Source organism: Salarias fasciatus, chromosome 14 (assembly GCF_902148845.1).
Source record: "Salarias fasciatus chromosome 14, fSalaFa1.1, whole genome shotgun sequence".
Classification (NCBI taxonomy): Eukaryota; Metazoa; Chordata; class Actinopteri; order Blenniiformes; family Blenniidae; genus Salarias; species Salarias fasciatus.
Genome location: NC_043758.1, coordinates 8,608,420 through 8,629,566, shown reverse-complemented (window position 1 = coordinate 8,629,566; position 21,147 = coordinate 8,608,420). Strand labels below are relative to the sequence as shown.

Genomic DNA, 21,147 nt, shown 5'->3' with positions numbered 1-21,147 from the left:
TCCTCCTCCTCCTGTGGAGGAGCTCCGGAGCTCCTGGCAGGGATGGAGATGTCAGGACGTCCGCGGCGGCGGGACTCCGACATGAGAGCCGCGTCAGGTGCCGAGAAGCGGCGATGCCCGGAGCGGGCGACCGCGTGCCGACGGTGAAGGGAGCCGCCGGCCTGTGGAGCGGCTCGGAGCGGCCATGAGGGCCGCCTGGATTCTCACCGCGAGCGCGCTCGTGTGCGCGCGGGCAGCCGCGCGACCTCCGCCCGCCCTGGACCCCGAGGTACGGACTGTCGGGGCTTTTAACCCTCTTACAGGGAGGCAGCTGAAGGGTTAAATCCGCTGAGTTTTGAAGGTAGCACGCGACGGTGAAGGCAAGAAGAAGCACTGTTATTTTTAAAATGTTTAATATTCAAGTTTTTCTTTAAGCGAAGCTATCTACAGGGTAGTTAATTGAACTCTAAATAGCTTGATAGTGTGACATTCACCCCTCGTGTCTGGTTCAAGAGCACGTTGACGTATGGGCAGGTTGGGAATCGAACCAGCGACAGCCGTGTGTCTAGTAAACGCGGTGCCACCTTCACCGAGTTACAGATCTAATTCGGGAAGAAGTCTAAGAACTGTTCCAGTTTAAAACACTTACTTGCAACATTTGGTGCTTTAAAAAACTAAAACTAAACCCAGCTTCTGCACGTGCAATTCTATGTTTATGATTTGAGATGCTCAAAATATTTCAGACGGCTGTGATAAAGGACTCTTTTACCCCAAATATGTTAGTCATTTGGGATTATATTCTCATATTCTATATTGCACTCCTTAACGACTGAGGAGTTTGTCTCAGTTAACAGAGTAAAATAAATGTTCTGTCAGTCAGAGCTACAGCTGCAGAAAGTGACATTGAAGTCTGCTTTAAAACCTAAAAAGTTCATTTATTTCCGGGTGTTTTCTGGGTTCTCTTGCACAGCACCAGCTGAACCTTCCTGCTGTGTCCTCCCTCATCCACAGGCTTCACTCTCTTTCTGAAAGCCATGAGACCATATATCATCAGGCTGTTTCCTCAGAGCTGCTCTGGCATTAAAAGCGGAGCCTCCTGGCGTTTTCACTGTCTGTAATGAGACAATGGAACATCTTCTCTTCTATGTTCTTATTCGCAGAAAGGTTTTCTGTCATCGCTTCTGTTTCAATTCCTGTATCCTGGCATCATCTCGTCTGTAATCATAGCCGTGCCTGCTGGTGTCTGAACACACACCGTGTGATGGGGAGTTGGTAATATTAAGCTACAGTCAATCTGAACCCAAGTTGCAACATCTGTTACGTACTCTGTTAAATTATATAAAAAAAAATGTAAGTATACATCCTCAGAACTGAACTTGCATGTGTACATGAAGTTCTTCCTATATAACTATAAATTTACCAACACCTGAGGGGGTTTCGCTGTCTTTTGGGTGGTCTGCATGCATGCACAAGAGCGTTCCGATAGCAATAATGTAAAGGGAAATTTTCTTGTCACTTTTACGAGGTATGCATCGCTGGGGGATTTACCACAATCCGTTCTCATAAACGATAAAACTGTGAAATCCAAGTTTTGCAGCGAATGCATTTAAATGTACTTTAATTGTGGATGAGAAGCAAACTGAATGCATAATAATCAACCTTTTTCCTCTCAGTATTTCCAACAATGTATGAGCCAGTGTGTTTGCTGTTGCAGGACTTTCTGGAGAAATATGGCTACCTCCATCAGGATCACCACATCCACAATGCGGTTGAAGTGCAGGCGGCCATACGGTAAGCTTTTTCTCAGAGATGCAGGGATGACAGGAGTCCCATTATCACCTCATCTGAAGCGGGTTTGTATAAACCTGCATGAAAGATAAAGTTGGAATCAGCAAAAATATGGAAGATCTGAATGGGATTGTTGAAGTTTGCATTGAAGTGTGTTGATCAGGGGGAAGGGTGAGCTCGGTGTGTGACAAGCCCGAGGGCTGAACCTCAGTGCAGGGCAGTAAAACTCATCCATACCTGGGAAACCTCTCCTGAACCCTCTCTGAACCATCCAGGAATTTAAAGAACCGCACCCTGTGGGCCATCGCCTGTGTGTCCCGTAACAAACCCTGACACCGCTGACATGACTTCGTGTGAGAAATCGTGTTATATTCGGCAGAATCATGATCAGTCTGGTGTGGAATTAAGTTGGTCAGAGCAAGCTACAACCCTTTAGAGCAATTGTTGGAACGGCATGTCTTCTCTGCGTGATGGAATCAAGATATCTCGTCGACTGTGATTGGAAAAACCAGTGCAGGAAGAGCACTTGCTTCCATTTCCTGTGTCTGCAGTGAATTCCAGTGGCTGTCCCGTTTGCCCGTCACCGGCGAGCTGGACAGCCCCACCCTGCGCCAGATGGCGGAGCCTCGCTGTGGGGTGTCGGACGAGGGCAGCCAGCAGACCTGGGCTCAGAGAGTTCATGTCATCTTCACTGGGAAAAGTCGGCTGGCGAACCGCAGCAGGCGATCGGCTGCTCCAGGTATCATTGCTGATGTGTGTGTGGATCTGACAGCAGTTGTTGGTTTGTTCTTCCAGGATGCTGTTGGATACAGGGGCGTGTTGTTTCCCATTGTTAACTGGGAGGGTCCGCCCTTTGTAGACCAAAGCACCGAATGGTGTGGAGGGTTGTCATTAAAGCCGATGGAGCACGCGTCAGCATAAATGAGCTTCAGCTGCAATTACACAAGTGCACGTATCATTTACATCCTGCTTACTGGGTTGAAACTTCAGTGAACAAGACCTTTTGATGTCTGAGTTACACATTTCAGTCTGCAGTCAGAAACCACCTTTAACCCTCTGGATGGTTTTTCATCTCTTAAAAAGACTGAAGACACGTCTTCCAAATAAGAGCACCGGTATCCCACAGCTAGTTTCTATTGAGCTCTCAGCATATAAACACTTTCCTTTAGAAATATACTGTAATTCCACATTTAGATCAGAGCTGTCATCTGTTCATTACTGAAAGACTCTGGGCGAATAACAAAGAGCCTGTTTGAGTGTTGCTGCAGGTTTCTGTTGTATACACAGAGCATACTCATTAACGATGGAGATTTTCAGTCTGAAAGGGCTAAAGACCAACGGATTTAAGGTGTTTAAGGGTTGTTAGGAGTGCTGCTGGCCAGTTTTCTGCAAATTCCTTGAATCGAGCACAACAACAGCGTTTGGGTGCTCTTTGAAATATCTCTGTTCCTAAGAAGAGTGATGATCAGTGTCCTGATTGAAACATGGAGGAATCCAGTGATATTACAGAATCGTTCTTGGCTGATTTCGCTGTGTGACTGCCGGAAAGAGAATGTTTCTGTTTATCTTACAGTTGGTCAGATAAATTATTCTCTCGATCAAAGGTATTTTTGGTATGTTGTTGTTTTGTTCTGTTTATGAGCAGATGAGCTGACATTCACACCCCTGTTTTACACTCAGTAGGAGCAAAAATATCATTAATACCGTTTTCAAAAACTGCTCAGCAGAAAATGTCAAAACTCCAATAAACAATAAATATTCAGTGAATTTAAGAAGCAGTTAACTTTTGTCTCACTGTAGTCGTGCCATCGTCCCGGCACAGTAATCAATGAGGGGCAGCAGCATGGTATTCTCTCTCTCTCTCTCTCTCTCTCTCTCTCTCTCTCTCTCTCTCTCTCTCTCTCTCTCTCTCTCTCTCTCTCTCTCTCTCTCCCTCCCTCTCTCCCTCTCGCTCTCGCCTGCAGCCTCACGATGTGTGAAGCCTCTGCATTCTTTCCTGTCACTGATGAGGTTGGTTCATGTCCGGGGAATGCGGCGGCGGCTGATATTTGCCGCTGCCTCTTCGTGTCGGTACCTGACGTGCCCCTTTGGGTAAACACATCCACGACTGACTGACTGGATCACTGGACTGTTTGACAAACCTGCCTTCGACCTCGGTTGCCACATATGTTGCTGCTTGAACGTGAAACAAACTTTTTCAACGGAAATTCGATTTTTCACATGAGAGAAAACCACTGTGTGTGATTACTGATGAGCCAGACTTGCGTCATGTGACAGACGGCGGTACTGTTACACAAAGAGCATTGTTAACGGCAGATATTTTTACACCCTGGGGTCAAACATCTGACAGATGTGGTTTCATAAACCCATTTATATCCGCAGCCTGATCGTGATAGACTTTGTATCGGGCTGCTGTGTAACCGCTGTCTTCAGCTCAGACGCCGCATTGCTTTGTTTTCCTGAAACAGCAGATGTGTTTCTGCATGCGGTTTGAAGAATGCTTATTAGGACTTTTTTTCATGTTTGGTTGAGACTTCTGGCCTGTCTGATTCAGTCGGAGCAAAACATGCATTTTGCAGGATCACGGATTCCTCCGCGCCGACCGGTCTTTGATGTGTAAACCTACAGTTTTGTAAATACATTGTTTTACTGTAACTCTGGCTCCTGGACTGTAAATTCAGATGCTATTAACCCAACTGAATGACTGTGTGTGTTCTTTGGCAGCTTCTCGGATATGGGATAGTAACACTTAAATGCAGTGGCAAACTCCAGTGGTAGTTTTCCTTATGACAGAGGAGATGAATAGCAAAGAACAAAAGAAACACAGATGATGTTGGGACTTCGGAGAGCCTTTTGGGCTTAAATGGAGCGATGTCCAGTACTCAGCCTTGAGAGCCGCAATCCTGCCAGTTTTATTGACTGTAATGAGTCACGTTATCAAGGTTCGAACAGCTCCCCATCAATGAGTATCTGAGAGTAAATCATGAAAACAAGCAGCGGTCACATGACAGTCACAATTTTGAAGAACAAAAAAAGTATCGTTTCAAAGTGATACATTCACATAACAGCGTCCTTTTTTCATCACAAATATCTTTGTCCTACTGCACAAGTGCTGTCTACAAATAACACTAAAATAAAAGTTTGAATATCTGAGAACAACCAGACAGGTTTCAACTAGATCAACAGATGTTTTTCTCAAAGCATCCTTCATTAAACTAATATTACAGAAAATGAATAAACGCTGCTCTTCAGGAACACTTCATCAAACCAGCCTCTCCCAGCTCTTCTCACAAACATCCTTTGTGAAAACTCATGGCAGACTGAAACATCATCAGGGGATTTTATTGTGAAGAGAGCGGTTTCTCATAATGACATCTTACTGTGGTTTTGACAACAGTTGGATGAATTACGTGAAAATCCACCCCAAACTTCATCACCTCCCTCTCTGGATGTTTTGTAATTGAACACACCACAGGCATTGTGGGGGAATCATCCAGCGCTTCAATCAACAATATCAACAGTTTTGTTGTTGACAGATTTTCACTTCAGACACTAGTTCACATGGTCCAGGACCTCTGACATGTACAGCTATCCTACTTTACATTTATTCTAAGTTTATAGACACAGAACAGTTCCATCAGGATCCTGTTACTCTGTGATTCCAGCTTGTTTAAAGCAGTTTAAGCTGTTTGTCCTTGACGGCCGCCTCTGGCGGCTGATCGACGCCCTGGGCTCCAGTAACACTGAGATGAGTCGGGCTCCTTCTCCCTCTCAGCTGTGGTGTAATGTGATTTTGTTTGGTGGGAACGCGTCTATTCACCCACAGCTTCCTGGACAGATGAAGGAGGACCTTGACTTGCGGCGCTCGCTGATATTTAGCGGACTGACATTCCTCTGGCTTCGTTCAAGATAAGCAGCAACAGACAGTTCATGCGAGTTTTACGCAGTAATAGTTCTTGAAAGATGTGTTCAAGGTACAGTAGTTGATCAGAACTTTCCCTTCTGGGATTAATCACACTTCTTTTTGTTGGCTCACTGAGACCCGGAGCACCAGGTGCACAAAACTCCTCCTGAGACTGATCATGTTCCCATGATCCTTTCAAAAACCTGTTATTAATAACTCTCATCAGCCATAATATTATGACCTAATATTGTCTACACTCTCTTTTACTTCTAAAATATGTTGAAAGGGATTCTTGTAGCTGATCCAACTCTGACAGAAACGTAACTCTAAGAGGAGGTGTGATGAAGAAGCCCATCCATCAGGGATGCTTCTCTTTTCTGATTGTGGTCTCGTCGTGGCGCTGGAGCCGATCGCTTCGCTCCTGAAAATGGACTGTGGACATTTCAGCAATAAATGCAGTGTGACCTGCAGAGAAGAGTCCTGAAGTAACGTTACATCCTCTGTTGTAAATGTACCCAAGTGCTTGTTGTTTCATATAATTAATATTAATCTGAAATGAAGGTTTTAGATTGCTCACAAGACAAAACACATCTGGTCATTGTGACCTTGTATAATGTGAAAAAGTTTTTGTGAACTTAACAGACGGAATCATCTTGTGTGTGTGTGTGTGTGTTTGTGTGTGTGCGAGCCGCACAGCCTTCCTAACACCAGCAACAAACTAAATCTCTCTGCACCTCCACAAACAATAACTTGGCTATCAGATGATCTGAGCCTCGTCGTAATGCTGGCGACACACACACACACACACACACACACACACACACACACACACACACACACACACACTGCCGCTATAGAGGGGCATCATGTTAATTGCTTCCATAAGGGAAGTCTTGGAATGTCTTGTGTGTGGAACTTCCTGGCTTGTCCGCCGTCCTCGGGGGACCTCTTACTGTGTGGCGGTCTGGGATGGAGCGAAGGCGCCGGAGCGCTGCGGTGAATGGGACTTGTGTGTGTATTATGTGTTATTAGGTTGAATACATGCACTAATGGGAATGAAAAGTGGAGCCCGGATGGGAAAAGTGCTCATGATTCTTACAGGGTTTATTTATTTTTTAAATCATTCAGAGAACCTACTGAATTGTCAAATCCTGTAAACATCTGGCATCTGAAGGACATCCATTTTCGTACTTTAATGTCTAATATTGATTTTAAATTCTTTCTGTTTCACCTTCTACTCGCCGTGTAACCAAAACCCTTAACACTGGAGCTGCTGCTGAAGCCCAGCTTCCACTTTTGTGTGTTTACTCTCACAGAAACACACACACTGCCAAACCCATGTCTTAATGACTGCAGATATCCAGATATTGGCCCGTCTCTGGGGTGCTGTTAAAGTCTCACAGCAGCTCACAGTATGTAGTACATACGGCTTGTGTATCGCTCCCATCGTCTCTGTGCGTTATTAAATCGAGTGCAAATAACTTGAAAGTAAAGTCACAGGTTTAAATTCTCAAGCCTGGCTGCCCCGGTCAGAAGAAAACGGTGTGATTGAGCAGTAATGTGTAACGCAGGCATGCCTGCAGACCTCCCACTCACATTTGGCCCGTGTTAAAATATTTTGACAGTGTAAAAGCCCTTGATTTATTTCCCCTCTTTGCAGTTATACATCATTTCTGAAAGTATGTGTAAACCCAAAACGGCCGTGTTGATGCTCCTCTGCAGGGCAAAGTCACGGATGATGAATCAAATATTCCAAGTTTAGAATGTAAAAACAATGTTTTCACCTGGTGCCTTGGTTGCCCAAGAACTCAAGAGCAACACATTCATCCCACACAGGAGCGTCGACACACAGCAAATAAGATTGAATGTTTTTTTTTTCTACACTTGTTGTTATCAGCTGTCAGATTAATACAAAATACAAAATGCACTGTGCATGGGCTGCATGAGCGAATCAAGTGCTTTCAGGTGGTTGAAACATTAAATTATCTAAGTTAACACGCATATACTTTGTTCATATTTGTGTTTGAAGTCGTCCATATACATTGTATATGAATCTGTGTTTTAATCCAGCTATTTAATGGAAAGAACTTGATCAGCGTGCTGATTTTGCTTTAAATACAGATGACTGGACTCCCTCCACACATGTTAAAGTCCTCCAGTCCTCCATCGGCTGCGTTCACTCAGCACTTGAGCTTTCAAAGTGATCGTCCAGACTCTGCAGCTGACTCACCCTGAAGGTTCAGATTATCTCATGATTGCTTCCTCAGACTCTTTGTCTGCTCGTAGTGGGACGGTCGAGCCCAAAGCCTGCGTGTGTGTGTGTGTGTGTGTGTGTGTGTGTGTGTGTGTGTGTGTGTGTGTGTGTGTGTGTCTGCTCAGATCGCCGCACTGTGTAATCCTCTCTACATATGAACTAATTGGAGTCTTGTAAATCAGAGCAAAGCGTGGCTGAATCTGACTCGGTGCTGCCCGTCGACCCAGAGCAAATGTGCGATTTTGAAGTTTGCTACGCGTGTAATTACACCTAAGCAAAGACACCGCAGACACGTGTTGAAGTAAATTGTTTAGTTGAGCATGTGCGCTGAGCGCTTGTTAGTTTACCCAGCTGTAAGCTGACATGGTTAACATCCTATCATTTCAGCGCAGGCTGCTCGTCCAGCGAGGCTCAACTTCAAACCGTCATGGCTGAATGTGGAGATCTGCCGACCCAGTTCACAACACAGGGACACACGGGAGATAAATGCACGGCTGCATTAGTGGATGGTTTGAATAACTGCTTGAAGAGCGCTTTAAGTGTGTAAACAACCGTCTACAGTAAAAATATACCCCAAACATGAAGTCATGAATTCCAAGAAAACATCATATTGGTTTAATGGAACCAAATTTGGATGTTATAGTCGCTCAATATGTGGCAAAAGTGCTTAGTTACTTATCATCTGTCTCATTTTGTATGACAGAGTATAAGTGTTGTTATTATGGCTCTGCCCTCGGAGCAGAGTTTGAAGGTGCTTGTATGAATTTCTACGTCAAACTTCTCGGCGCAATCTTACTTCCTCAGATTTAGAGCTCACGTTCACTCTCGCTCAAGGAAAAACCTGATTAGATTTTCTGGCAAAAGGCCACGGTGACCTTAAGTTTTCCCATTTTTCTAAATGTCAAGCGTCAGGAACACCTCGACAGACGATTCAGTGATTCGCTTAAATGTCTTTACTGCATATTTCTACACAAGTCCAGACAAACTGTGCCGACTGGCTTTGATTCAAGCACAAGACAGCCGTTCTAGATAATAATAGCTCGGCTTGGTTTAACTTGTCTTATGTAGTGTCAAATCCATCACAGTTAGAGCTGAAATTATATTGTTTATAAAATCCCTGCAGTTATTTTACTGTGAGTAATCGGGTGACTTATAAAGTCTGCAGCTGCGTTGTCCTGGAGGGTTGTGAGGACTGTGAACGTCCTCCCTCAGGCCTCATGTCTGTGTTCTCCAGCTGAGAAGTGGTACAAGCGCCACCTGACCTACCAGATCGTGAACTGGCCCCAGCACCTGTCCCCGGGCTCGGTGCGGCTGGCGGTGCGCGCCGCCTTCCAGCTGTGGAGCAACGTGTCGGGCCTGGTGTTCCAGGAGGCCCCCGAGGGGCCCGCGGACATCCGGCTGGCCTTTTACGAGGGGGATCACAACGACGGCTCCAGCAACGCCTTCGATGGACCAGGTCAGTCCTCACAGAATTTATCAGGGCGTCCCCGAGAGGGACTTGATTTTACTTTGCTGTTGAATGAACCGTTCCGGTGCCTCACAGTCTCCCGTGTGAACCGTCAGGAGGAACTCTGGCTCACGCCTTCCTGCCTCGCCGCGGCGAAGCCCACTTCGACATGGCGGAGAGGTGGACCCTGAACGGACACAAGGGCCACAACCTGTTCATGGTGACGGCCCACGAGGTGGGACACACGCTGGGCCTGGAGCACTCGCCCGTGCGCCACGCCCTCATGTCGCCGTACTACCGGAAGCTGGGCCGCAGCCTGGTGCTGAGCTGGGACGACATCATGGCGGTGCAGCAGCTGTACGGTGAGAACGTCTGCACATCTGGATGCATACAGACAGGCTGTTTGCAGCTCCAACGACAGCCACTGAACTCAGATATTTTTACTTTTTTCCGGTTAAAGTCTTGAAGGATTTTGGGGGAAAAAAAAAAAAAGTTCAAGGAGTTTGGAGAGCAGATGGCAGATGCCTCGGTGTCTGGCCCCCAGGAGGATCTGGGTACAGACGGCGACCCGAAGCAGCAGATTGGAATAGAACATAACTGGAGAGCAAAAGCTGCTGCAGGAATTGATGATCGCTACTGATTCACACTTTGACAGAGCAACCAGATTTGGACTCGCAGCGTCACGCCTGTTAAAGTGGGCGTCGCGGCAGCGAGCTGTGAAAAAGGCCAGAAGGCCACCAGCTGCAGGCGCACAGCGAGAACATGTAGAACAGCAGCGCCTGGGACGAGAGCTCATAAAGTCACCAGATTTTCCAGTTGGTGGCTTTTTAATAGCACCAAGAAACAGAAAAACAAGTTTCTCCAATGAAAGCCTGCAGACAAATAACATCAGTCATATACGACAACGCGAGGATGGAATAATTTAATTAGTTGCTGAAATGATAAAAAAAAAAAAAATGAAACACTTAAACCATAAGAACAAGTGGAATGAGTAAGACAGACTGAAAGAGTTCTAGCTCTCAATAAATCCTCTGTACACTTAAACATCTCGCGCATTGAGAACTGCTGGAACAAAGTGTGGAAATATAAATATATTGATAAATGATCGTGGAAATTTCCCAGCTACACACTCCAGATACATTTTCCCAACTTACTCATGAAAACAGTTCAGTAAATAACAGCTCCGACACCCTCAGAGCTGTGGTGTGACGCCGCTCTCGGCTCCGAGTGCGACTCAAAGCCCGCAGCAGCTGATGAGGTTTCCCTGTATTCTCTCCGAACATATAATCGGCATCGCACGGAGCTGAAACAACATCCTCTCTTTGTGTTTGGCTTGAGTTTATCAGCCTCAGCGGGAGGAGGAGTCTGCAATGTGGGTTTCAGACGCTTCTGGGAGCAGAGAGTTTAAGCTGAGGGCAGCCGAGGTGGCGCGAGCCTCCAAACACCGCTCCGTCTTGTTTGAGGATTGTTATTATTATTATTGTTGTTGTTGTTCAGGGTCTCCATGCTTCAGATGGTGTTTACTGTCGTCAGCTCTGTTGTGATAGATTACTGGTGTGGGAGCATTACATGTAACTCTGTGTGACAGAGCGTCAGCCGGCGAGTATGTTGTCACTCCCGGCATGTGTGTGAGGCAGGTTTCCACATGTGCCGCTTCGCACACCTCTCTTATTGCTTGCTTTTTTTTTTTTTTTTTTGAGTTGCTTAGAAACTGATTCCACTTAGTTGCACAACAGCATGTTTTAGCTTCTCATCGATCCTCAGCGATTGCCTGATGTTTTAAGTCTGACACACACGTACAGTTAATTCTCTTAAAGAGACTCTGAGGACTGTTTGCAAGCGTCCATCTTTTGCTTTCTGAAAGTCTTCCTTTGTCGGTTTGTAAATCAGTGGATTATGGTCCTGATGACAGACCTGAGCCACAGAAAGCACTGTCAACATATTCAAAGGGCTTATTGCTCAGTCGTGTTCCTGTAATAGTTTCGTACTCTCTGCCCGCAGTTTTCACAGCTGACTTGAACTGAATTTGATCAGTGTTTGTATAAATTTATGTAGGAGTCATGTTATTTTTTTTGGACCAATTGGAGCTAAATTTTGGACAATTTAGGGATTTATTTGCTCAAACCTCCTCGGTCGTCATGGTTATAGCAAGTATTAAAAAGTCAATGATAAACACTGCTGCTTCTAGCTGAGATGGATCATTTTTAGCAGTATTTTAAAATAAATGTTGGCGTTTTCACACTTGAATATGATGAAACGTGACCCTCAGTGAAAACCAGGCCCACCCTGAGGGAAGAGAGAAATGTTTAGGGAGTCGTTTCTGAATCAGAGCATAAAGTGCTCTGACCTGGGACTGCGGCTGTGCAGGAATGTTCGCATGGCTGCAGGACAGTCACACACTCATTTACATTATTCAACTCTGAACTTGAATCTGAGCTCAGCCCACGGTTACAGCCGAGCTTCGCCCTCCTTTCTCTGCCTCATATCTGAGGAGTCCCATCTGCTCTGCCTCTGGAAGTGTTTTTTTCTTCTTCTCAGCCTCTTGTAATGTTATGTGCGAGCTTCTCTTATTCGCTGTGGATTTTATGTCTAAAGCAGCATCTGATCCCTTCTGCCTCCGAACGTCGCTCCATCATTAATAATCAACTCGCTACCTGCATCACTTCACCATATATTGGTTCACCTGCTGCCAATGAGCAGCAATTAAAACATTTAATTAATTTTTAAATGATCTTGAGCTGTATTTGCTTTGTTTTTACTAATGGAAGATGTTGGGAGTCTCCTCTTATCGATCTTTCTGCTCGTTGTTATCGCTTCGGCAGGATTCCTCAGTCGGCTGTCAGGTGGAGCCGCCTGCTTTATCAACCTGATTTCTTCCCTCTGGCTGTAATTTCTGCCGACTGCAGCTGCTCCCACGTAAATGTCAGGCCGCTCCAGAGACGGACGCAGACGAGAACAGCAACTGACAGGGCCGCCGGCGCCGCTAAAGCATCGCATCTGCTCACAGATAAAAGCTCCGGGCGGAGGCCGCGCGAGCGCGCGTGTGAACGCTTCCTGGCGTTTGCGTTGTGATCTGATAGGAAGCACATGCGAGGCAGATTGAACATGTCAGTCTCCACAGATCGCGACCCGCTCTGATCCTCGCCGACATGAAATGTGAAGTCAGAAAACCAGCGCTTATCTCACAGTGCTGCTCCCACACACTCACTAAGGTTTGGTTATCCACTGTAATGTAATGTAATGTGTGTGTGTGTGTGTGTTTATCCTGCAGTCTTCCTCCTGTTTTTGGGTGTGCTGATTTTATCCACCTCCTGCACAAATGTTTGTTCAGCCCCTTGCAAACTAAATGGCTGTAATCATATCAGGAGTGCTGTGGTTTACTTGTTGGCTTCGGTGTGTTTTCTGCGTCGGTTTTGACAATGTGTGTAAACACTGAGCACTTCTGAGGCCGAACGGGCCTCAAACAATACCTGGAATCCAGATTGCTTGGTTAAAAAAAAAGCTGTAGTGCTTGGTGTGAAGGGTTCCATTGTGTGCAGCGTCCAGAGCCGCGTGTTTATGCCTTGTTTGCCGTTGCGTCATTCATCCGTATACATCAACCCAGCCGCTTCCTGTCAAGGACAATTTAAATGCTAACATTTACCCAGGCACATTTTTAGAAGAGCTCTCCGCTGTTTTGTCTGCTGTTATTCCCAATGCTGTTCATTTAGAAAATGACTCAGGCGCCTCCTGCTTGGATAAGAAATCCTCTTAATATAGCCTCGTTGTCAGGTTGAGTGAGACATTTGAGACGTTTCTGTCTCATTGCGGATGTCTTTAAGTTCCTTGTTTTGCTCTGTTTGTGTGTTCAGGTAAGCCGTTAGGCGACCGTCCCGTCAGGTTGCCAGGTCAGGTTTTACACGCCGCGCTGCAGGAGTGGGAGTTCACAGAGCTTCAGAGCAGGGAGGAGATCCCGGGCCAGCCTGTCTACTGCCGCGGCGTCTTTGATGCCATCACTATAGGTGAGGTCCAAAAAATATATATCTGTGGTTACCATGTGACTCTGGAAGTGTTTGATGTCAAATCTCATAAAGTAAGAAAGAAGCCGAAGTATCATGTAATGAAATCAGTCAAGTGAAACTTTAAAATACCTTCATGCTGTGTTTTTCTCTTGTGTTTGCAGACCAGAACGACACGGTGCTGGTGTTTCGGGGCGGTGCGTACTGGACGGTGTCGGCCGGCGGCGGTGCCGTCGGCCCGCTGCCTCTCCGTCAGCGCTGGCCTGACCTCCCCCCGGCCATCGAGGCTGCCGCTTTCTCACCGCTCGACTCCAAGTGGTATTTTTTCAAAGGTGCTGCTTGGACGAGCTCACGAACGTGACTCGCACTTCCTTTTAAAGACATTCCCGAAGCCACGGGCCAACTTCGCGTCCCTGTTAGAAAGCACTTAGGTGCCTATTTTGGGGCTTTTAATGAGGAAAGAGCTATTTAAAGACCGTGAAGCTCTCAAGCTTCAGCGGCAATTTTTCCTCTTATGAGCGGTTTGAAATTACAACCAAACCTTTCATTTCTCTTATCAGCTAATGCAAGGCACTTTGATGTGAAACGCCGTTTCCCTGCTGAGGCTTCAATGCTCCAGAAATGATTTCCTGCTCTTAAAAGTGTGATTTGCCAAGAACCTGCAATCTTTCTTTTTAGATAAGTAGAGTTTGCTGAATATTAACTTGGGAAATATTTTCTGAGGCTGAGTGGAGCGTCTGGAAAGCTGCACATGAATACTTTAATGAGCTGAAGTACGGTGATTAAAGGTTTATTTTCAAACAACCCCGATTTCAGAAAGCTGTGACAGTGGGTAAATATAACAGCACACAATAACTCTAAGTCCTCAAACCCCAACTTTAATGTGTTCCTGCCATCATATTCAAATTTTCTATGCAATGCTGAAATATCTGAATTGTTGTTTTTGTTCTATCAGTGTAAAAATATCAGGTTCTACAATCTTCAAGTCATCGTTTTTCGTTTTCTGAAGTCGTGACATGCAGGCGTTGCATGAGCCCGTCTTTCCTCGTGTCCTCCAGGGAAGCGGGTGTGGCGCTACACGGGCGACTCGCTGGACCCCGGCTTCCCCAGGAAGAGCAGCGAGATGGGGCTGCCGCACCATCCCGACACCGCCTTCTACTACAGCCCGCTGGGTCACATGGTCGTCTTCAAGGGCTCCCGCTACTCCGTCCTGGACCTCAAGACCCTGCGCCAGGTCCCCTACTACCCCCGCAGGCTGACGGACTGGACGGGCGTGCCGCAGGGCACCAACGGCGCGCTGACTCGTCCGGACGGCCGTCTTTACCTGTTCAGAGAGCAGCGGTTCTGGAGGTTCGATCCGGTGAAGGTTCGGGTCACCAGAGAGGGCCAGTGGGCCGGAGACCTGAGCTGGACGGGCTGCAGCAGCAGCATTCGTCACAGCAACACAATCCTCTGACCAGCAGGAGGAGCTAGAAGACTGCAAAGTGCAACGGGTCGATGCATACGGAGTGGATTGTTTTCAGGGTTCAGCACAGCTTGTTTATGTGAAGCTGATGTGTTGAAAACATCTGCAGGAGGACTGATGTTCCAGAGACAAACAAAAAAGGTGCTAAACATTCCCAGAATAAACCCACAGTGAGCTGATGTGTTTTAAAAGGAGCCTGAGTTCGATGCACTATGTATGAAATGACAGCGCTGTGTGTGAACGTGCATTACTGAATCGGAAAGAAACACAGGCGTTTGCAATGTGTTAACAACGGAGCTCTTTTATGATTTTATTCATCCTTCCTTCAATACATTGATCATTTCACACACTGGAGGTCGTGTTTGAAGCTCCCTGACTGAACTCACTCCAGTAAATCCCATTTACAGTAAACAGTTAAACACGCTGCCTTCTCTGAGCTGCCTCGGTCGACCACAGAGCCAACAAAAAGAAAACTAAAAAAAAAAAAAAAACTACAAAGGGAAGTGTTTGTTGCCGTTTGGTATTATTTGTTTTGCAAAGTCTATTAAGAAGCAGCAATGACGGTCATTAGTAACGTGCAAAGACATGAGGTTGACAACCATCTGTTGCAGTGATCAGTCCACTTAATGAAGGGCTTGTTAAGTTTTCACTTCAGTTAATCCGTCTGCTGATTCCTCAGACATAAACAGTTCTGAGGCTTCAGGGTATATTAGTGGCAAATCTCTTTAAAAAATACTGTAACTGTCTTTGAAAAATATTTCAGTCCAACGTTTTTTTTTCTCATCCAAGTGAGTAAGTAAGTGATCATTTGATGTGCAAAACCTTTTAGTAAATAAATCCTGTTGTCAGAGCTGTAACAGATACTACAGCCTGTGAAAATCAAACTGCTAATCACAACAAACCACAGGAGCATTAAAGAGTACCTTCACACTGAGATCACGATGATCTGTACCTGAACGTAAAACATCGGCTCACCTGGCCAAATTATCAAGTAGCACTAAAACAGAAGTTACTTTCTTTTCACTGAGCTACATTTTAAAACAGCTGCACAAATCATGAGCTGAATCTAATTTAAAACAAATAATTCATTCAATACTGTTATCGGCACCGTCTCACTTCTTACTGGACGTCTGGTAGACTTGTGGATAATTGTGCTATTTTCTGACATTGTGGAAATTAAAGTGAAACCACTGGAGGAATTTGGAGCGCTGGGTGGAAAGTGTCGCCTGCTGCAGGACTTTCCTTTGACTTCCACAGCAACGCTCGTTTGTTCCCGCAGCCTTGCTTCAAGCTCTGATTTGAGTTTCAGGACTCACCTTACTCATCCTCGGTTGTGGTGTGTGTTTTTTTTTTTAACTTTAGCTGCACTGTGATAATCACCACAGCTTCAGTCCTAGAGGATCAGATGAAGAACTCATCGACTGGCTCCTGGCTGTCGGTCCGAGCCGGCAGCAGCCCGGCGGGAGTCCTGCTCTCTCTCAGAGGTCTGTTGGAGGGACTCTGTCCTGCTGCCACAGTTCTGCTGCTGCAGTCCTCCCTGGCTGCATCTGCACCGGGACCCCATTTCCCAGAGGAGCCCTGAAGGTGTGCGTAAGTTCGCGGCAGACATTCACTCAGCTCCTTGGCCAGTTCCTCGACAGCCGAAGCCCCGACGGCTGCAGGTCTTTCCGGGCGAAGACTCGTCAGGATGTCCACTGAAGAGGAGCGGCCGATCGTATTGCCGACTGTGTCCGGGCGCAGCGCGACGGCCGCTCCCGTGTCCACGTTGGTCTCGGACTCCTCTTCGTCCTCCTCCAGGAGGAGGCGGGAGCGGGAGCGGGTGACGGAGGGCCGCAGAGGAGAGTCGGGGTGGTTGGAGGTGGAGAGCGGAGCGGGACTGCTGCGCTGCGACGAGTAGCAGGAGCTGCTGGGTGGGGTGCTGCAGCAGCTCCCCGAGCCCAGGCTTTCTGCTCCCACGTGGAGCTTGTCCAACACGGGGTCGCTGCGCGGTCTGAGGGCTACCAGCAAACAAACACGATCCTTATTTTATTAATTAAATGCTTTGTGTTCAAACATGCCAGTTCTAAAACCACAGCGTGCTTCTTTCTGCTCTGACCTTGCCGGTGCGTTTGCCAGGGCGGGGGCGTCGTGAAGCTGCAGGGCGACAGGCTGTGGCCCTGTACCGGGCTCCGGAGCTGGATTCCTCGAGGGGAGACGCTCGGGCAGGTCAGGGGGAAGGCACAGGTCAGAGGTCGCTGAGGCTGAGCCGGGGTTTTCACCTGCACCACAGAAGGACAGGCGGCGCAGGATTATGATTTACGACAGGAGCAGAGATTTACTTGGATAAGTACACCATCCTTACCATACACGCATCGAGCATATGGCTGTTCTGACCACCCTGGATTCATTCACCAAACAGCAGCATGTTAAATAACATTTTCATTCTTTAATGTTTCCAAGAACATGGAGGAGCACTTCACAAAATCAATTCTAAATGATTGGAACACTAACAGGTTCGGAAACTTTGATTGAAAACTCTTTTATTGACTGGTGTGAGTCAGAAAGCTACACAACTAAAGAAACTGACCGTGACTTTTAATTCATCAGTTGCCACAACAACTGGCAAAGCTGCGAGTAAAAGGATGACTACAACCCACTGATTTATTCCGGGTTATTCCAATCACTGCCATTTCGACACATTATCTGGCAAATTGATGTTTTACCTTCAAAACAAGGCCAATGTTGAACAAAGAACACCTGCCAGGTAACAATCTTCAATCTACCTGATGTGACAAAGTTTTCTGTTTGACAAATCATGTTAATGGAAAGAAAAACAAAGCCGCACTTCTCTGACTGTGTTTGGTAATTGAAGGTTAGCTCTTCCAGCAGTGGTATGAAGCTGCGTCAGTCTGACAGCACCACTGATATATGACGAACCTTAAAGCGTAGTCCCGCTGCATAAATCAAACCGAAACGTCTCCGCTCATCTTCAGTTGTCAAGGGTCAGACTGGCAAAAAGGAGTTTAGGAAACATGACATATTTAAAGGCCCTTAAGGCTGCTCTCACCTGAAATAGCACTTTGTTACCATCCAGGTCTTCTGTCTGCCAGCGTGAGTCGCTGATGGGGGTGCAGGGGTTCGGCAGCAATGGGACCAGCTGGCCGATTTCTTCCACGCTGAACTGCAGCACGGCGGAGTTGCACGGCTCCACCCGAACCCCTGGAGACAGCTGCTTCAAAGCCAGCTGGAGGCTGAGGCCGGGCTCTGAGCCCAGAGGAGCAGCGGGCAAAACACAATCACAGCACAAGAATGTTTGAGAACATTTTGGATGAAGGTTTAAAATTGTTATGAAAAAACAAACAAAAAAACATTCCCCTTATCCCTTTCCTCACGATTGCAGAGTAAAACACACTAGATTGTGGATTCCTAGGTAATTATTAAAAAAATGCTCCATCAAATCCCTGATGTGGGGCCTCACCTGAGTGCAGGGTGAACCAGCAGAAGCCAGCCTTCTGCTCCTCCGCCTGTCGCTGCAGCACGGTTTCATAGAGCCGCACGCTGTCCTCGTAGTTGTCGTATCCGCTGTACAGCGTCACGCGCAGGATTTCCCCTCCGCAGTGCACAGGCCTAACCCCCCACACGGGCATTCCTGCCCCCAGACTGTAGAAGTCCCTGCTGGGCAGGAGGTAGGGCCTGAGCAGGGCGCTGGACGGGGAGCCGCCGGAGGTGATGTGGATCCCTGTGGTCCTGCTGCCGCAGCTCTCCGTGTGGTGGTACTGCCAGGGCGGCCGCTGGAAGAAGTCCAGCACTTTGAGGATCCGCTCCTCTCCGTAGGCCTCGTGGAGAAAAAAAGTGATGGCCACAGACGGGTAGCCTGGAAGTTTTGGCAAAGATGCATTCCCAATCAGCTCTAAATAAAAAACAGATACAAGTCTAGCAGGAACTCACTCTGGGATGACATGTTTACAGCCGTTTAAGAGCAGCATTTGATTTCTGTAAGCATGCCTTGATTTATTACACAAAACAAAAAACATTCTTTGAAAAGTTAAAATTACGGATATAAGAATTTAAATACTTAACAGAAATACCACCATAACACAAAATAAAGTAACCTGCACATAATATATCATCATACTATGTCTGATCAGGGCTGAACGGTTCATTTACCTGCCACGGGACAGGCGCGTTTGTAACTCCTGAACGGGGAGGCCCGCTCTGACACGTGGAAGATGCGGAGGCTTGGGCACAGCCAGCGCAGCAGGCGGTCCAGGCTGTGCTGTAACAGCAGCGAGTCTCCGGGATTTGCAAGCAGATGCAGGTTTATCAGCAGGGACTGCTGCTGCCGCTGCGGCCTCACCCTCCTGGTCATGAACTCAACTGAAAGGAACAGGGCCACGTGTGAGCTGTGCCGAGATACTTTACACAGGTGCAAACGTGCAAATACACGACACACAGTAAAACTGGCTAACCTGCATCACAACAAAGACAAAGTTCCAGAATTAACTATGTGTTTTGAAGTAATGTCCAGCCAGCTTCGGTCGCAGCCAGAGTTTCCCTTTCTTCTTGATTCAGTGGGCCAAAACAAAAAGTGATCCACTTATGAGAGCTTAAGAGAGGCAGTTTCATCCAGGGGAAGGCTGATGTAGTATCGTCACAAAATCAAGCTTTATAAAGCTGCGTAATCTCATCTTTTGTCTGGAACTTCACTCAACAAAGAGGCTACACTGAACTTATTGCTGAGAAAAGTCGAAATAACATGTTGCATTTTGGCAGCGTCTTACGTGAGGCTTTTGATTACTAATGAGATCTAAATGAAAGGTGGCCTCGCTATCCAATTTGATTGCTCCCATGCTGATTGATACATGAATTGAGCTGAGTTACCTGTTGATTTTTTGATTATCTTGGGTGATTATTTCCAATTTGTATATATTTTAAAAGAAGGCTTCACATTATTATGATTCAAGGACACAAAAAGTACCTTGAGGAAATAATGAAATTATTCTAATTAAGGTTATCACAGATGTGGACAAAATTGTTGGTATCGTTAGAGTTTGAGAGCATTGATTTAGAAACATGAGCTGATATAACTGATAAAGACTAGAACCACAAAACTAAGCCAATTGCAGCTGAATGAAATACATTTTACTTGTTATCTTCTTGTAACAGTGACAATAAAACCTTCCAGTTCAATCATCAGTATATTGGTCCACTTCATTCAGAATCAAATGTTGCTGAATGCGAGTTTGACATGCTTGGTCAAAACAAAAATGACACTGGACTAGAACAAGTTGCAGGTGCAGAAACTTGTTGTTTGTGTTGCATCGATCTGAATAATTTCTATTGTTGATCTCACACAAACAAATCGTTTCTTTGATGTCTGTTTGAGTGAAGGGATACTCACTGCCAGATGAGGACATCCTGCTGCAGTCAGACCTGGAAATAAAAAGACACAAAATACAAAGCACATGGATGATTGTTGTCCTGGAGGAAAGGCAAAAATCTGTCTCCATCTTGCGGTCGCTGGTTTGGAAAGCTGCCCTTCTCCTGCGGTCACCATGACAACACTCTATCTGTTGTTAGCTAGCGCGAGCTTAAAAAGTCCAATTAACCGAGAAAACAGCAGAAACGACAAAAATGGGGACAAAAAAACGCACACTGAATACGCGAGTTGTTTAAACAATGTCCACCCTCTTGACGTGACGTGTCAGCTCCTTCTACCTCTAACTTTCTGGGGCAAAATTAATTTCCATTGTGGCCGAAAAGCGAAGTTGGCTAGCTAGCGTTAGCCCCGAGCTAAAGGAGTCACTCACTCGGCTGTTTCGGCTCCGGAGTCCACGTTTTCATGGCTTTCATGCTCGACTCTCCGCAGCATCGTCCGGCGGCACACTTTCACATGAGGTGAAGTGTTGCGGGCGGAAAGTCTGAGCGTAGTTTGAAGCGGTCCGGACCCGCGGTGAAAAGCATCCTGTTTGGTTTCTGTCCCAAAAAAAGAAAAAAAAAAAAAAAGACGGGACTCTTACTGGGACGATGACGTCACTGGACTACAATACACCGTTATGTAAAAAAAACCCTGAAATAAATCATAGTTTGGGTTCAAATTTAACCATAAAACAAAATCATTCCCTGCTTTTCAGATGAGAAGAGAGTAATTGTAGGCAGTTAGCGGACAGACTAAACAGCGGGCGAAAGGGAGCAGCTCTAAATCTCAAGCCGCCTATAATAACAGAGAGCAGATGGCGTGCGTCTAACAGCACGAGCAGACAAAGGAGACGCTCCAGACGGCCCGGACAGATTGAAAAGTGCCGCGGACGTGTGGAGGGGAGCCTCTAAACC

The 21,147-nt window shown here is 46.5% G+C and overlaps 2 protein-coding genes across 2 annotated transcripts; one reads left to right on the top strand and one right to left on the bottom strand.

Moving 5' to 3' along the window:
• The first annotated feature begins 23 nt into the window (after nt 1-23).
• Nucleotides 24-15,326, top strand: mmp28 (matrix metallopeptidase 28). The gene is made up of 8 exons (XM_030108861.1): nt 24-268; nt 1,694-1,770; nt 2,319-2,506; nt 9,160-9,381; nt 9,489-9,734; nt 13,224-13,373; nt 13,535-13,702; nt 14,429-15,326. The coding sequence occupies exons 1-8, from the start codon at nt 185-187 to the stop codon at nt 14,824-14,826; spliced, it is 1,533 nt and encodes a 510-aa protein (XP_029964721.1). The 5' UTR covers nt 24-184; the 3' UTR covers nt 14,827-15,326.
• fam124b (family with sequence similarity 124B) lies at nt 15,311-20,782 on the bottom strand. Its single transcript, XM_030108859.1, has 7 exons — nt 20,625-20,782; nt 20,216-20,247; nt 18,982-19,191; nt 18,293-18,688; nt 17,882-18,078; nt 16,931-17,093; nt 15,311-16,832 (listed from the first exon to the last, which is right to left on the bottom strand). Exons 1-7 carry the CDS (start codon nt 20,684-20,686, stop codon nt 16,237-16,239), a joined length of 1,656 nt encoding a protein of 551 aa, XP_029964719.1. The 5' UTR covers nt 20,687-20,782; the 3' UTR covers nt 15,311-16,236.
• Nucleotides 20,783-21,147: the final 365 nt, after the last annotated feature.